Here is an 18370-nt window from a genome sequence, read left to right as displayed (position 1 = left end):
GGCAGTGGCCATCTTGGCACCTCTGTACCATGGCGCTGCCCGCATGTTTGCCGGGCCCCCGTGAGCCCCGACCTCCTCTCCAGAGCGGCGGCTCCGGCGTCTCTCCCGCCAGCTCACCTGGCAGCCCGCATCTGCTCCAGCAGTGGCAGCTTCGGCACCACACCCCCCGTGGCAGGGGCCTCCCCGCTGCCATATATCGGTCAGGTCAGCCCCGGATCCGGATTTCCACGAACACACAGGTACCGTCCTGTGGGTCACCCGTCAGGGACAGGAACCCAACTGAAGGCAGAGGAGAGGTAAAGCCCTTTTTATCTGTAGGTTCCTGTCCATAAAGGGCGTATCCCCTCTCTCCGTGGTTCTGTCATGGGTGAGAGAATTTTCACTTATCGGAGGATGCTCGTCGCTTATCTCCAGTCACATGCACATTATATATATATGTGGTCAGCAAGTGGGTTAAACAGCGAAGGATAGATAAGCAATTTTTCTTCTACATAAAAATCACTGATGAAACACTGATGGGTAAATACTTAAACTGACCAAACAACGATGAACCTGACACTGATTAACGTGTTTTTATACACAAGAAAATCTACAGACACAGAAAGAGGCTGCAGTGAAGATTTTCGTGGGACGCATTAAAAGAGGCATAGATGCACAGAAGAACATAGGTCTGACTATATACACAAGTCACTAGTTCGGCCACACTTCAAAACACAGTGTACAGTTTTGTGCTTTCGCGTAGAAGGCCATGGCTGAACTTGAGCAGGTGAGCAGGTGCAGAGAACGACCAAGGTTATTTTGGGAATGGATGAACTACAGTACCAGACAGGTTATCAAATCTGAGGTTTTTCTATATGGAAAAACAAAGAATTAAGGCAGATCTTGTTCCAATGTACAAATAAATGAAGGGACAGTAGAGATCTTTCTGATGATATTTTTACATCTAGGCCTACAATGATTACAAAGGGGTTTCCTCTATGTCTAGAGGAAAGAAGGTTTAGTCATAATCAGACTGGGATTCTTCTTTTTAAGAGCAATGAGACTATGGAACTCTGCCACATAATGCAATGGTTGACTTAACCCCAAGGGTGGTTTGCACGTTCATGACCGGGCAAATTTTTACAATTCTGACCACTGTCCCTTTATGAGGTAACAAACGCTTCCATGGATCCCACCGATTCGGACATGGTTTTCTCATGACATTGTACTTCATGTTAGTGGTAAAATTTTCATATAGCTTGCGTTTATTTGTGAAAAAATACGGAAATTTGGCGAAAGTTTTGCAACTTTCCAACTTTGAATTTTCATGCCCTTAAATCACAGAGATATGGCACACAACTTAAGTAACATTTCACATGTTTACTTTACATCAGCACAATTTTGGAACCAAAATTTTTTTTTGTTAGGAAGTCATAAGGGTTAAAAGTTGACCAGCGATTTCTCATTTTTGCAACACCATTTTATTTTTAGGGACCACATCACATTTGAAGTCACTTTGAGGGGTCTATATGACAGAAAATACCCAAAAGTGACACCATTCTAAAAACTGCACCCCTCAAGGTACTCAAAACCACATTCAAGAAGTTTATTAACCTTCAGGTGCTTCACAGGAATTATTTAAAAGTTAAAAAAAAAAAAAAAAAACGAACATTTAACTTTTTTCACAAAAAAAGTACTTCAGTCCATTTTTTTTATTTTACCAAGGGTAACAGGAGAAATTGGACTGCAAAAGTTATTGTCCAATTTTCTCCTGAGTACGCCGATACGTGATATGTCAGGGAGAACCACTGTTTCGGCGCATGGCAGAAGGGAAGGAGCGCCGTTTGACTTATTCAATGCAAAATTGGCTGGAATTCAGATCGGACGCCATGTCACGTTTGGAGAGCCCCTGATGTGGCAAAACAGTGGAAACCCCCACAAGTGACACGATTTTGGAAACTAGACACCCCAAGGAACATATCTAGATATGTGGTGAGAACTTTGAACCCACAAGGGCTTCACAGAAGCTTATAACGTACAGTCGTACAATTAAAAAATCATTTTACACAAAAATGATCTTTTCACCCCCAATTTTTATTTTCCCAAGGGTAACAGGACCCTAAAAGTTATTGTGCAATTTGTCCCGAGTACGCTGACACCCCATATGTGGGTTTAAACGACTATTTGGGCGCATGGCAGAGCTCGGAAGGGAAGCAGCGCCATTTGACTTTTATGGCAGGAATTGAGATCGGACCCCATGTCGCGTTTGGAAAGTCCCTGATGTGCCAAAACAGTGCAAACCCCCACAAATGACACCATTTTGGAAACTAGACCCCCCAAAGGAACTTATCTAGATGTGTGGTGAGAACTTTGAACCTCCTAGGGCTTCACAGAAGTTTATAACGTACAGCCGGTACAATTAAAAAAAAATCATTGTTTTCACAAAAATGATCTTTTAGTCCAATTTTTTTTTTTTCCCCAAGGGTAACAGGAGAAATTGGACCCCAAAAGTTGTCCAGTTTGTCCGGAGTACACCGATATACCCCATATGTGGGAGAAAACTACTGTATGGGCACACGTCGGGGCTTGGAAGGAAAGTAGAGACGTTTTGGAATGCAGACTTTGATGGAATGGTCTGCGGGTGTCATGTTGCCTTTGGATAGCCCCTGATGTACCTAAACAGTGGAAACCCCCCACATGTGACCCCATTTTGGAAACTAGACCCGTAAGGAACTTATCCAGATGTGTGGTGAGCACTCTGAACCCCCAAGTGCTTCACAGAATTTTATAATGCCCAGGCTTGAAAATAAAAAAATCATTTTTTTTCCACAAAAATGATATTTTTGCCCCCAATTTTTTATTTTCCTAAGGGGTAACAGGAGAAATTGGACCCCAAAAGTTGTTTTGCAATTTGTCCTGAGTAGGCTGACACCCCATATGTGGGGGTAAAACACTGTTTGGGCGCATGGCAGAGCTTAGAAGGGAAGGAGCACCATTTGGCTTTTTTCAACGCAGAATTGGCTGGAATTGAGATCAGACACCATGTTGCGTTTGGAGAACACCTGATGTGACCAAACAGTGGAAACCCCCAATTCTAACTCCAATCCTAACCCCAACACACCCCTAACCCTAGCCCCAACGGGAAAATGGAAATACATTTTTATTTTATTATTTTTCCTTAACTAAGGGGGTGATAAAGGGGGATTTGATTTACTATTTATAGCGGGTTTTTACGTTGGGCAGCTGTCATACGCTAAAAGACGCTTTTTATTGTAAAAATAGTTTTTGCATCACATTTTGAGAGCTATAATTTTTCCGTGTTTTGACCCACCGAGTCATGTGAGGATTTTTTGCAGGACGAGTTGACGTTTTTATTGGTACCATTTTCGGGCACGTGACATTTTTTGATAGCTTTTTATTCCGATTTTTGGGACGCAGAATAAACAAAAACCAGCATTACATGAATTTCTTTTGGGGCGTGCGTTTACACCGTTCCCCGTCCAGTAAAATCCATCAAGCGGTTTTATTCTTTGGGTCAGTACGGTTACTGCGATACCTCATTCATGTCTTTTTAGGTTTTGGCGCTTTTATGCATTGAAAACAATTTTATATAAAATAATTATTTTTGCATCGCTTTATTCTGCGAGCTATAACTTTTTTCGCTGATGCAGTGTGGCGGCTCGTTTTTTTGCGGGACAAGATGACGTTTTCAGCGGTACCATGGTTATTTATATCCGTCTTTTTGATTGCGCGTTATTGCACTTTTTGTTCGGCGGTATGATAAAGCATTTTTTGCTTTTTATTTTTTAAGGGGTTCACTAATGGGACAGTTATATAGGGCGGGTTGTTACGGACGCAGCGATACTAAATGTGTACTTTTATTGTTTGTTTTTATTTCCAAAAAATGAATTAGGGAATATTTTTTTTTTTTATTTAGCGTTTATAAATTTTTACACTTTTTTTTTAACTTTATTACATTGTCCCAGGGGGGACATAACTTATGTGACAGATCGCTGATATGTCACATCACAGATCACGGTGACAGATTAGCGATCTGTCACAGGCATTGAAGCAGACCTCCTCACGCCTGCGCTTGGCAGGCAGTGAGGAAGCCAGCTCCCTGCAGGTCTCCGAAGGTCCCCGTCGCCATATTGGATCCGGGGACCTGCAAGGGAGGCCACGGCAGCAGCGCTGCACATTGCGCTGCTGCGGGGGTCTCAGATAAGCACAGAGGGAGCCCCCTCCCTCCCGATGATTCCCTAAACCACCGGTACACTGCGATCGTGTTTGATCACAGTGTGCCAGGGGTTAACGTGTCGGGGGCGATCCATGACCGCCCCTGACAGTGCCGGGTGTCAACTGTGATAATCAGCTGACACCCGGCCGCGATCAGCGGCGCTCACCCTGTGAGCACCGCTGATTGCGCTAGACGTACTATACCGTCCATGGGCATAGGGGCTCGGGTCCCATGGACGGTATAGTACGTCTCATGTCAGAAAGGGGTTAATCTAAAAGTACAAGGACAGCCAGGAAGTGTTTTTGACAAATATAACTACAGGTTAATGGCACTGAATTGTGTGATAGTATAAAGTCTGCCTATGGGGAGTGCATTATACCATAGAGTCTGCCTATGGGGGGGGGGGGGGGATGCATCATACTATAGAGTCTGCCTATGGGGAGGCTGAATTATACTATAGAGTCTGCCTATGGCAGGATGCATTATAATAATAATAATCTTTATTTTTATATAGCGCTAACATATTCCGCAGCGCTTTACAGTTTGCACACATTTTCATCACTGTCCCCGATGGGGCTCACATGCATTATATTATAGAGTCTGCCTATGGGGGGGGGGGGGATGCATTATATTATAGAGTCTGCCTATGGGGGGGATGCATTATACTATAGAGTGCCTATGGGAGGCTGAATTATACTAAAGAGTCTGCCTATGGGGGGATGCATCAAACTATAGAGTCTGCCTATGGGGGGGGATGCATTATACCAGTCTGCCTATGGGGGGAGCTGAATTATACTATAGAGTCTGCCTGTGGGGGGAGCATTATACTATAGAGTCTCCCTATGTGGGGTGAATTATACTATAGACTGACTACAGGGGGTGCATTATACTATAGTCTCCCTATGGAGAGTGCAGCATACTATAGATTCTGCCTATGGGGGGTGTATTGTACTATAGAGTGACTATCTGCCTATGGGGGGTGCATTATATTATAGAGTCTGCCTATGGGGGGAGATGCTTTATACTATAGGTGTGCCTATGAGGTGTGCAGTATACTACAATATATGGTCTTCCTATTTGGAGAGCAGTATACTATAGAGTCGGCCTATGGAGAGGAGCATTTTACTATATAGAGGGCCTATGAGGTGTGCATTATACTATATAGAGTCTGTCTAAGCGGGGTGCATTATACTATATAAAGTCTGCCTATGTGGAGTGCATTACACTCCCTGACAGAAGTTATGTCGCTTATCCATGTTATGCAAATAAAAGTTAATAACTTGACATTAAATTCATCCATTGGTTGTATAAATTGTTCTTTTGAAAGCTGAAACCCTCTGAAATGTGGTTTAGGTTAAGAAAATTGGCATCAATGCAGAAATATTGATCATTTAATGGACACAGAATGGTTAGATTTTGGCAAGACAAAAGTTGTCGGCCACAGAAAGTGATGCCATATTCAGACAATTAACGTAAAATACAAATCTATAATCTTTATTATATAGCGCTAACATTCCGCAGCGCTTTACAGTTTGCACACATTTTCATCAATGTCCCCGATGGGGCTCACAATCTAAAATTCCCTATTAGTGTGTCTTTGGAGTGTGGGAGGAAACCGAAGTACCAGGAGGAAACCCACGCAAATACGGGGAGAACATACAAACGCCTTGCAGATGTCCTTGGTGGGATTCGAACCCAGGACTCCAGCGCTGCAAGGCTGCAATGCTATCCACCATGCTGCCCACCAATGTTGCATAACATTGGTGAATGAAGTTGTATTACTATTAGAGTCATATTTAATATTTTGTGTGACTTCCATGAGCTTGAAGGACTGCATCCATGCGGTTCAACAATGATTCATACAATTAATGAAGTCATCAGGAATAGCAAAGAATGCAGTCTTACATGCCTCCCAGAGTTCATCTAGATTCTTGGGTTTTGTCTTCCAAGCTTCCTCTTTCATCCTACTCCAAACATGCTCAATGAGGTTCATGTCTGGTGACTGGGCTGGCCAGTCCTTGAGCACCTTGATCTTTTTTGCCTGGAGGAACTTAGTTGTAGAGATGGATGTATGAGATGGAGCACCATCCTGCTGCAGAATTTGACCCCTTTTATGATTTGGACTATAAGAGGTAGCTAATACTTCTTGATATTTTAGGCTATTGATTTTGCTTTCCACCTTGCAAATGTTTCGCACACCCCCATACTGAATTGTAACCCCAGATCATGATCTTTCCACCAACAAATTTAACTGTTTTCTGGGTACATTTTGGATCCATACAGGCTCCAGTAGGTCTCCTGCAGTATTTGCGGTGGCTGTGGTGTAATTCTACTGAAGATTCATCAGAGAAATCCACCTTCTGCCACTTTTCCAGCATTCATCTGTTTAGCATGTTGTGGGACTTTGCAAATGCCACACGGTTTTTTATTTGCCTTTTGTTTAGTGCTGGCTTCTGGGCACTGATTCAGCCATGGAGGCCATTTCGAGACAGAATCCTACAAACTGTTCTATTTGACACAGGGACTTGAGGTGACCAGGCCTGTTGGAGCTCTGCTGCAGTGGATGAGGGGCTCGCTTTGGATTTTCTAACCAACAAACGTTCCTCCTGAGCAGTTGTCTTGCAGGGTCTTCCGGACCTGGGCTTGTCAAACATCTCCAATCTCTTCAAATCTTTTTAATTCTTTGTACTTGAAGCTGAGACACATTAAAGGTGCCAGCCACCTCTGCAGTGGATCTGGTCTTCAGCCTCTTGATAATCCAGGCTTTGGTCGCAGGGTGGATTTTTGGCATGTTGTCAGAGCTTAAGTTGCAGCTTAAGTGAAGGTCTGGGGTGCAGGGTTTCTTTTTATACACACCCACTAATTAACCGATCATTTACTGAGCACAGGTGAGGATGTAAAACTAGGATCGGGTGCATTACATGACCAGGCGACAAAACTTTTGCCTTGCCAAAATCCGACCATTCTGTGTCCATTAAATGATCAATATTTCTGCATTGATGCCAATTTATTTTCTTAACCTAAACCACATTTCAGAGGGTCTCAGCTTTCAAAAGAATAACTTATACAACCAATGGGTGAATTTAACGTCAGGTTATAAGCTTTTATTTACATAACATGGATAAGCGACAAATTCTGTCAGGGAGTGTATACTAATAGAGTCTGCCTATGGGGAATGTATTCTACTATAGAGGCCTATAAAGAGTTCATTATACTATATGGAGGCCTATGGGGAGTGCATTAAACTACATGGTGGCTAGCTAGGTGGCCATCATACAGTGTAGAGATTACAGTGAGGGGGCCATAATACAGTGTTGGAGCCATTGAACAGTTTGGGGGCTACTAAGCGGTCAGTATACTGTATGGGTGGTACTATACAGAGAGGGGTCATTATACTGTGTATAGGGGAGCTGTGCAAGGGGGAGACTCAGGACATTATTTAATGTAAAGTGGACACTTATAGGGGAACTCCAGTTACTGTGACTGTCCAAGGGGCACACAGGGCATTATTACTTTCTAGGGGACAAAATGTGTGCACTATTATCCAGGGCATTTGCACCTGGCATTACTATATTCTGGAGGGCTTGCTTTAGAATTTATAGGGCAGACAGAACCACACGGTAGGTGCGGTAACGGGAACACATACAGCAGCAGCGACTCAGCATTGGGGAATCAGCAGGATGAGGAGTTAGTGCAGGATGGGAATAGATGGTGATGGGGATGGAATATGAGGTGAAATGTGTCTGTTGTAATCTCTGCAGCTGAGCCCTGGCTGGAAGAAGTGGTCATGTTGGTCTGGGCCAGATGGAAAAGACTGGAAAAGTGAGCAATTCTATCAGAAAAAATGTCATCTGTAAGTCACCATCAGTAACTGTGTTATCACTTATATGTTCTGCAGGACTGGTAATTACAACTGACCATATGGGGGTAATAGTGTTAGTCTTTAGAGATTTTCAGCCACAGTGTGGTCATCTGCTGAGGTTCTCCTACATAAACTAATAGGGTGCGTCACCCACTTGTAATCAAGGTTACCTAGCTAGGGCCCACCCCACTCAGAAGTTTCACCCCCTTGAACCAAAACCCTAGCTACGTCTCTGATCAGTGTTCAAAATTGCCGATCAATATATAAAAATTAATTCAGTTAACGGCATAAGAAAATACACTAGAATTGTTTTTTGGTCGCTGCAACATTGCATTAGAATGCAACAACGGGCGAACCAAAGATCAGATCTACACCAAAATGGCATCAATAAAAACGTCAGCTGAGCACACAAAAAATAAGCTCACTCAACCCGAGATCACGAAGAAAAATGGGAGATGCTACGGGTCTCGAAAATTTGATTTTTTTATACTTTAGCATTTTTTCACTACTGTATTTTTCAGACTATAACATGCACCTTTGTCCTCCCACGTTTTGGTTTATAATGGGGAGTGTGTCTTATAGTCCTAATGTACCTACTGTGGATAGGGGGGGGGTCGGGGAGCAGCAGCAGTAGCAGACGAGCAGGTCACAGGAGGCAGGAGCTGCTGCTGTTGCAGCCAACACTATTGCTGTTCAAGAAAATGAATATTCGCTGCTCCCTACACTGATAGTCCCACCCATGTCTATGCACTGAAGCTGGCGCCGAGAGGTTGGAGGGATTATGGACGTATGGAACAGTGACTATTCATCTTTAATTGCAGGCACACTGAGCTGCAGTCACCGGCTTCCTGCAGTGGCTAGGCGATTTCTCCCAAGTACACAGATCCCAAACATGTGTGGGTGGGGGGTTCCGATTTTGACGTACAGCGCTGCACAGAAGGGAAAGTGCGCCGCGTGACTTTCAGAGCTCATTTTTGCTACAATAGATTGCATATGACACGTCTTATTCGGAGAGCCCCTATGGTGCCACAACAGCAGAATCCTCCTCAAGTAACACCCTTTTGAAAACTACACTGAGGAATTCATCTACAGGTGTAGAAATCATTTTAAATCCACAAGTTACTGAATTTTTGCCAATCACACAACAAAAGTATTTGGTCCGTATCCTCCCAAGTATGCCAATATTTGACGGGAAAGAACAAGTGTCATTATAGCGCAGATTTTGCTGGAATGGTTTGCGGTTTCCATGTTATACTAGCAATGCCTTTGAGGGGTAAGAACAGCAAACCTCCCAAATAAGTGACCCCACTTTACAAGCTACATCCTTCAAGGGAATCTGTCACCCCATTTTTGCCCCATAAGATGGGGCCACCGCCATCAGGGGCTTATCTACAGCATTCTGTAATGCTGTAGATAAGCTCCCGATGAAACCTGAAAGATAAGAAAAAACACGTTAGAGTATACAAACCTGGGGGGCGGAGTCGGGTCCGATGGGTGTCGCGGTCCGGTCCAGCACCTCCCATCTTCATACAATGATGTCCTCCTCCTTGTTTCTACTTCGGCTCCTGCGCACGCATACTTTATCTGCCCTGTTGAGGGCAGAGTAAAGTCATGCAGTGCGCAGGTGCCGGGAAAGGTCAGAGGTCTGACGCCTGCGCACTGCAGTACTCTTCTCTGCCATCAACAGAGCAGACAAAGTACGCATGCGCAGGAACCGAGGAAGAAGCAAGGACGACATCATCGTCGTATGAACATGGGAGGCGTCGGACAGGACGGCGACACCCATCGGACCGGACCGAATGCCGCGGTGAGTATAATCTCTTTTTTCTCATCTTTCAGATTTCATCGGCGGCTTATCTACAGCATTACAGAATGCTGTAGATAAGCCCCTGATGGCTGTGGCCGCAGCTGATATGGCTAAAATTGGGTGACAGACTCCCTTTCAGTGATTTTATCTTGGGGTGCAGTGAGCATACTAGCCACAGGTGTGTCACAGAATCTATACCACTGAGCAGTGAATAATAATGACATTTTTACCCCAAATACTGTTTTAGACAGATCCTACATTTCCTCAAGGGGAAGCAGTACATGCTGGGATATGACACTGCAGTGGCCACACCGCTTTAGAATTCTACTCATATTAACCTGCAGATTACCCCATATCGTCAGTTTTCTCTTTCACACAACAGCTTCCCTTTGCGACAGTAAATGACAAGAATGCGGACGCTGTGGTTTATGCACACTATGGGGCGCAGAAGGGGGGGGGATTTGGATCTGGGAGCGCAGATTTTATGCGATTCCTTTTGGGTGACGTGGTGTCACTTGTTCATGCTTTATGCTACCAGTAACTTGAACCCCTCTTCTAAATCTCCCTTTAGAAATGACAGTAGCACTTTAAGGTACAGTACCTTACATTCTGGATCATTTTTTAAGGCTCCGTTCACATTTAAACCGTGCCGATGGCTGACAAACTACATCAGGGTTTTCCGTCAAAATCTCTGAAATACACCCTAAAAATGAGACTCCAACAGATATTACCGGTACTCTTGGCTCAGCCTTGCCTGGCTTTGCTCAGGTTCACAAAACTCGTCAAGCCCACGTTTATGCCCAGAAAGACAGAAATGGGCATCTCCATCTGCCTCATAGTAAGTGACCCGTCAGAGGTTCCATCTGAATTGCAAGTTTTGTGACGCAACAGCGATCTCACCAGCGAGATCGCTGTGACACTGACCAGCGACCGGCCCCCTTGCCGGTTATCGCTGATCGTCCTGGAATAGCCAGGACATTTTTTTTGGTCGCTGGTCTCCCGCTGGCCAGCACGCATCACTGCGTGACAGGCGGGAGACCAGCGATCAGCACGCTGGTAACTAAGTTCTACACAGGGTTTCTAAGAACCGCACGGTGCTTAGAAACCCGATGTGTACCTTAGTTACCAGCGCGCTGATGCAGGGAGCTGGTAACCAAGGTACACATCGGGTTTCTAAGTGACGCACGCTGCTTAGAAACCTGATGTGTACCTTAGTTACCATCTCTCTGCATCAGCGCGCTGGTAACTAACGTACACAGCGACGACGCGCGCTCGGCGTTGCTGGTGCTGATCGCTGGTGAAGCTGCCTGTTTGACAACTCACCAGCGATCATGTAGCGACTCACCAGCGATCCTGACAAGTGGATATCGTTGTCGGGATCGTGACGGGGCCCTTACTGTGATCTTTGGGAAGCAGAACAAAATAGCAGGTCGTAAATTTATTTAAAGGGATTGTCCACTACTAGGACAACACCTTGATCAAAACGTTTGGCCCCCGCTGAGGGAAAGTACAGGGCATGTTTAACATAGGGTTAGATATGGACTGACCTTGTCAGGGCGGGAGTTTGGGGGATAGACGACTGCTAGCCCCATAGGGATTGACAGGGTATTGTCTTTCACATGCTGATTTCCAGGGATCCATTTCAGCACTTAGGATTCCGGACAACTCCTGTTCATTGGCGGTGAGATTGTTCCTGTTTTTTTCACCCCACTACCACTTTATATTGTGGTTTTGACTTCTACTAGATTTATATATGTGCAATCTAGGTTATGGCTTCATATATGGGGGCTAATCTTCTGTGATTCCCCAGTGGCTGTGTCCTGGAACACATTGATACCACTCCAGTGACTAAGTGGTTCGAAAAATATTCAGGATTGAGAGTCCTCAGTAGTTGATACCTTTTAGTCTAAGTGTCTAAGTGGTTCATCTCATATCTCAGATAGTAAGCTTGCGAGCAGGGTCCTCATTCCTCTTGATATCTGTTCTGATCTATGTGATTATTGTTATGCTGTCTATCGTCTGTACAAGTCCCCTCTGAAATGTAAAGTGCTGCGGAATATGTCGGCGCTATAGAAATAAAATTTATTATAATCATTTTTGTACCCTAACATTGTGTCAGCTTCAGTTTTTAAATAGGTATCTTGACTGAGTAGGCGACACTGTATTCTTAATCCACCAAGGGTGACACATCTACAGTCATGGCCAAAAGTTTAGCGAATGACACAAATATTAATTTTTACAAAGTCTACTGCTTCATTTTTTCTAATGGAAATTTGCATATACTCCAGAATGTTATAAAGAGTGATCAGCTTAACAGCAATTACTTGCAAAGTCAATATTTGCCTAGAAAATTAACTTTATCCCCCAAAACACATTTCAACATCATTGCAGCCCTGCCTTAAAAGGACCAGCTTACATCGTTTCAGTGATTGCTCCATTAACACAGGTGTGGGTGTTGAGGACAGGGCTGGAGATCAATCTGTCATGATTAAGTAAGAATGACACCACTGGACACTTTAAAAGGAGGCTGGTGCTTGGCATCATTGTTTCTCTTCTGTTAACCATGGTTATCTTTAAAGAAACACGTGCAGTCATCATTGCACTGCACAAAAATGGCCTAACAGGGAAGAGTATCGCAGCTAGAAAGATTGCACCTCAGTCAACAATCTATCGCATCATCAAGAACTTCAAGGAGAGGTTCCCTTGTTGCCAAAAAGGCTCCAGGGCGCCCAAGAAAGACCAGCAAGCGCCAGGACCGTCTCTTAAAAGTGTTTCAGCTGCAGGATCGGGCTACCAGCAGTGCAGAGCTTGCTCAGGAATGGCAGCAGGCAGGTGTGAGTGCATCTGCATGCACTGTGAGGCAGAGACTCTTGGAGCAAGGCCTGGTCTCAAGGAGGGCAGCAAAGAAGCCACTTCTCTCCAGGAAAAACATCATGGACAGTCTGATATTCTGCAAGAGGTACAGGGAGTGGAATGCTGAGGACTGGGGTAAAGTCATTTTCTCTGATGAATCCCCTTTTCGATTGTTTGGGACATCTGGAAAACGGCTTATTCGGAGAAGACCAGGTGAGCGCTACCACCAGTCTTGTCTCATGCCAACTGTCAAGCATCCTGAAACCATTCATGTGTGGGGTTGCTTCTCAGCCAAGGGAATGGGCTCTCTCTCAGTCTTGCCTAAAAACACAGCCATGAATAAAGAATGGTACCAGAATGTCCTCCAAGAGCAACTTCTCCCAACCGTCCAAGAGCAGTTTGGCGATCAACAATGCCTTTCTCAACATGATGGAGCACCTAGCCATAAAGCAAAGGTGATAACTAAATTGCTCAGGGAACAAAACAGAGATTTTGGGACCATGGCCTGGAAACTCCCCAGATCTTAATCCCATTGAGAACTTGTGGTCAATCAAGAGACGGGTGGACAAACAAAAACCTTCAAATTCAGACAAAATAAAAGCTTTGATTTTGCAAGAATGCACTGCTATCAGTCAGTATTTGATCCAGAAGTTGATTGAGAGCATGCCAGGGAGAATTGCTGAGGTCCTGAAGAAGAAGGGTCAACACTGCAAATATTGACTTGCTGCATTAACTCATTCTGTCAATATAACCTTTTGTTACTCATAATATGATTGCAATTATATTTCTGTATGTGATAAAAACATCTGACAAACACACAAAAACCAGAGGGCAGCAAATCATGTGAAAATATAATATTTGTGTCATTCTCTAAACTTTTGGCCATGACTGTATATTGGTTATGCTTTTATGTTTAACATTAAGTTATGCTTTATTTTTCAACTGTTGCTGTGTATAAACGCTCTCTTTGGTGACACTTGTACAAATTTTGGTATTTCCCTTAAACTGCTGGCTTTATTGTACCCGCATAATATAAAGCCTATCCTCCCCACCCCTCCCCCCAACCCTCCCATGTCAGTGCCGTCCCCAATGTCCACACTCACGGTAGTTGTGACGCATGACGCCGGCGCCCAGTCAGCACTGGCATCACTGTCCCTGCCACTGGACAAATCACACATGAAGACGAAGTCCAGGCTGCAGCTGATCCCTGACCCTCTTCTTGCTCAATTTCGACAGTAGGCAGGGAGTGACGCCAACGCTAATTTGGCGCCAGCATCACGTCACAACAACCGCACGGGAGCCCCAGGGAGAGCAAATGCCGACACTGCAGGAATAGCCGCAGCATGGGAGGGGAGTAGAAGCTTTAATATTTTATCAGGTCCAAGTGAGGGATATGAGAAGTTGTCTAAGTAGTGGACATTTGTAATACTTTACACTGCCCATCATGCGGTAGAACTGATTAGACAACTTTATTCTTCAGTTGCCATTACACCATTTATTCAGGTGTTTTTATGGTTTTTCTAGTTCTATACATTAAATGCTTATACAAAAATAAAAGCGTTTTGATTGCCATGTTTCGAAAGCTATATTTTTATTTTTCTGCTAACCATTCTCCAGCATATAAGCCCTCTCATAAGTTAAAAGTTTTTATTCCAGTGAACTTTGAGTTAAAGTTTTTATTAATACCATTTTGGGATACATAACATTTTTATGATGGCTTCCGATTTGGATTTTTGATTGGCAGAATGAACCGAAACAGCACTTAAGGAATTGTTTTTATGCCACTCACCGTGTGATTGAAGGGATACAGCACTTTTGCCTTTCTGCACCATGATTTTTTAATCCCCTAAAAATAAACTTATCCCGATGCCAGGCTCAATCATCTACATTTGTGTACTTACATGGCCATGCCCTGAGACCAAGCAGGGAAGCACTACCACTATCAAGTGACCGAAAGGTTTCACAAGACCGCTTCAGTTGGGTCAGTGAGATTAGTGATACCACATTTACTGGTGTTTTTATACTGCTTTTACACAAACGGTTTAGCCTTTTTAACAGTTCCACAAAATGTCATTTAAATAAGCAATTGAGAGGGCATACACAGCGATACAGTCACATGTCTGGCAGCAACGCATTTCAGGTGCCTGCCCCGCTTCATCAGGATTAAGGGTGCACAGACCCCTGAAACGCGTGGATGCGGGTCACGTGATTGTATCGCCATGTCCTCCAAATTGCTAATGTGAATAGAGAATCACAGCTGGTGGAGCCGGAGTCTACATTTGGCAATTTCCACGCCTTGACAGGGTGCTTCAGCGCTCAGACCACCCTCAAGATGCAGCCAGTGAGCGGGATTTTATTTTCTCTTTTACAGTGTTCACTGTACGGTTTAAAAGTCGCATGACAGGTGGTCAAAGACCCGACAATACAAAATACGAACTTTATTTTTGTTATTCAGAAATTCACAGCTTATTTTCTCAACTGTTTTTCCTTCTGTACTTTTTTAAATTCTAGTCCCTAAATGGGACTTCAATTTTGTCTCATCTTTGGGCTAATGCATTGCGATACTTAAGCATTTTCACAGAAGCAGACCGCCTGTTAGACCCTGCGCCTGGCAGGGTGTAACAGGCCACTATAAAGGGATGACTATGGACCTCTGGCTGCCATGGCAACCATCAGCTCCCCGCGATTACATCATCGGGGGAACCAATGGGGCACAAGAGCCCTCTCCCACTTAGTCAAACAGCATGGACGCTGTTGATCGCAGCAGGGTTTAGCTAGGGACAGTGCTGGCAGCGGCCCTGGCAATATCCAAGCTCCTGCTGAGCACTGGGCGTCAGTCGTGTGGGGGCAGCTCCTGTGTCTGCATGACAATGTACCGGTGCCTCCATTTGTGGGTTCTACCTGCAGAACAGGACGTACTGGTACGTTTAGTGTCAGGACGGAGTTATAGGGTCCTCCAGTGACACCAAGTGATCGAACCCCACCAGTGGGCAGAACAGGGCACTTAACCCCATATAGTACGGCGAGGCAGTGGGCATGTCCGCCCACTGAACCATTCATTCTCTATGGGGCTGCCATGTAAGAGCGGAGGGTCCTGCTGATCAGTGGGGGTCTACAGGTAACCAGTCAGGAGGATAGAGAACATCCCTTCAGATACAGGCAAGTGCTAGCTGACATATGGCAGCCCCGAGCATAAAGGGGCTCAGCACAGGGAGCCAGCAGTGAGCAGCAGGCCTGACTACCGCCCTGGTCTCTGCAGACGCCATAGATTACACTAGGACATGACGGCCAAGAGCAGCTCCGCTGTGTCCACGTAGCCTCCGTCTATGTCGGACGGTGTGACGTCACTCGGTCTTTGGCCGGACACGTGACACTTCTCGTTGAGCCATATCGGGCAGCACCCAGCAACCCGATGAATACCGGCTCCAGCGCGCGCCTTGTGAGCTGGGAATTGTAGTCCACGCCCTCACGCTATAGTGTGGAGTCCGGCTCCACGGACTACAACACCCGGCGTGCACTGCGCCCTTCACCGCCAGCGTTAGGCCTGCCAGCCACCCGGCTTACCCGCGGCCCGGTTGCTCCTCTTCTTAGATTTCGGCATGTCTGTGGCGCTGCCCTCGCTTCAGCTCACCGCGTCCGGCTGACTTCTGGTGCCTCGGTGCGATGTGTAGCTTTCAGTAAAAATCAGCCGATGGAAGAGCACTTTTTACTAAAACGTCTCTCAGGAATAAGGTTCGAATCTTCTATCGGCAGATGTGAGAAATGCTTGTAAGAAGAACTGAATGAAACTCCGGTGAAAGCCTGTGAATGAAGACGATACATTTTACCTCTGAACACCTCGGGATAAAGCTATGCGCGCCGCTGCTCGGCCTTTTATCAGTGCGGCTCCTGACGTCAGAGGGGCGGCCCTTCACTAATGACCAATCGGATGGCAGGAGAGAGCGTGTCCCCCTACACTTGCAGCTGCCGCCATGTCATGTGCTGGCAAACCGCCCTATGGCTGTGTGCACTGTGCAGGACAGAACTGCTGGCTGCGTGCGGACTAATGAGCTGCTGCGTCACTAGAAACTCTGGGGACATCTATAGAAATAGAGCAGAGGAGAAGGCGGCTAGCCATAGCGACCAATCAGGGCGCAGCTGTGATGTCCCAACACTAGCTGGAGATAAAAGGAAGAATCTGAGTGGTTCCCATTGCTGCACTTTAGATGAAGTGCCCCATAATGTCTAGAATTAGATATTGCACAATTTGGGGGGATTTACCTCACAGCATTAGCCTGAGAAGAGACTAGGCTACATTATCGGACTCTTCGTAGCTTTATGGCCAGAGAACGCAATGAGCCGCAGTCTATGGGACAACAGCTTCAAAGCCCTATCTGCACATACATCCCAGAGGGCCCCGGTATGAGGAACGCCCCAAATGCAAACACCATCTAAAGCAACAATGGGCCCAGTGCCCCTGATGCCCCGAGTGCCCCTATAACAAGGAATTGTGCCCGCCGTACAAACGAATGGCTGGAGTGTTCCTTATAAAGCAATAATGCCTCAAGTACCCCCTTCTGTAGTGCTTATTGCTCCATGTAATAATGTGCCGAATACCCCTGCGTAAAGCAATGCTTCATAATGCCCGATTTTCCTCTTTCTAAAGTAATAACAGCTGGAGTACCCCTTATAAAGTAATATTGCCCTAAGAGTCCCCTAGAAAGTTGTAATGCCTGGAATGCCCCTTGTAAAGTAATATTGCCCTGAGTGTCCCCTATAAAGTAATAATGCCTGGAGTGCCCCTTATAATAAATAATAATAATCTTTATATAGCGCTAACATATTCCGCAGCGCTTTACAGTTTAACAGTTCCAAACATAAGTCATAAGTAACAACGTTAACAATACAATAATTAAAGCAAAATAAGATGAAATAAGACGACCCTGCTTGTGAGAGCTTACAATCTACAATGAGGTGAGGGCGACACAAAGTACAGATATGTATTTACAATGGTGTATTTACAATGATGGTCCAGCCATCTTGAGGGAGTGAGGGATGGATGGAGATAGTGAATGGGCTACACATGCACACTAACACATAGAATGACTGTGATTAGTGAACGTGATAGGCCGCTCTGAACAAATGTGTTTTGAGGGACCGCCTGAAACTATGCAAAATGTGGATAGTCCTAATTTCTTGGCGTAGAGCATTCCAGAGGATTGGCGCAGCGCCGGAGAAGTCTTGGAGTCAGGAGTAACATTGACCCTGACTGCCCTCCTCAACAAGTGATAATGCCCTGTGTGGATGTCAATGCAGCTGAGAGTGGCACCTGCCTAAAAAGACAGCAGTGAGCCACCCTTGTGGGGCCTGAGAGCCCCTGATTGGCACACCGTGCTTTACAAGCTAATTAAGAGGCATCACAGCATAGGATGAATATGCAGATTCTGTCATGATCCCAGTGCAGGTTTTTGAGCTGCACGTCAGGGGTTAATGTCTGGAGCTCAGTGCAGGTTTTGACCTGCACACCTGGGGTTAATGATTGTGGCCTCTTTTTGGTTCTGGGAGAGCTTCTTAAACCCATGGGAAGCTCAAATCCCTGTCAGTTATACTTTTGCCGAGTGTGCTGACCCCTGTGCCTGTTTGTTGTTATAGC

The 18370-nt window shown here is 45.3% G+C and overlaps 1 protein-coding gene across 1 annotated transcript in view; it reads right to left on the bottom strand.

Moving 5' to 3' along the window:
• Positions 1-16600, bottom strand: part of IFRD1 (interferon related developmental regulator 1) — an 81408-nt gene extending 64808 nt beyond the window's left edge. The window contains exon 1 of the mRNA XM_073573303.1: positions 16303-16600. Coding sequence (XP_073429404.1) covers positions 16303-16339 — 37 coding nt within the window. The 5' untranslated portion in view covers positions 16340-16600. The remainder of the gene's footprint in view (positions 1-16302) is intronic.
• Between the last annotated feature and the right edge of the window lie 1770 nt (positions 16601-18370).

The sequence above is a fragment of the Dendrobates tinctorius genome, unplaced genomic scaffold (genome assembly GCF_039654945.1).
Source record: "Dendrobates tinctorius isolate UK_male_01 unplaced genomic scaffold, ASM3965494v1 ptg000035l, whole genome shotgun sequence".
Lineage (NCBI taxonomy): Eukaryota > Metazoa > Chordata > Amphibia > Anura > Dendrobatidae > Dendrobates > Dendrobates tinctorius.
The sequence above is the reverse complement of the archived record's forward strand: the minus strand, read 5'-3'. Positions and strand labels throughout refer to the sequence as shown.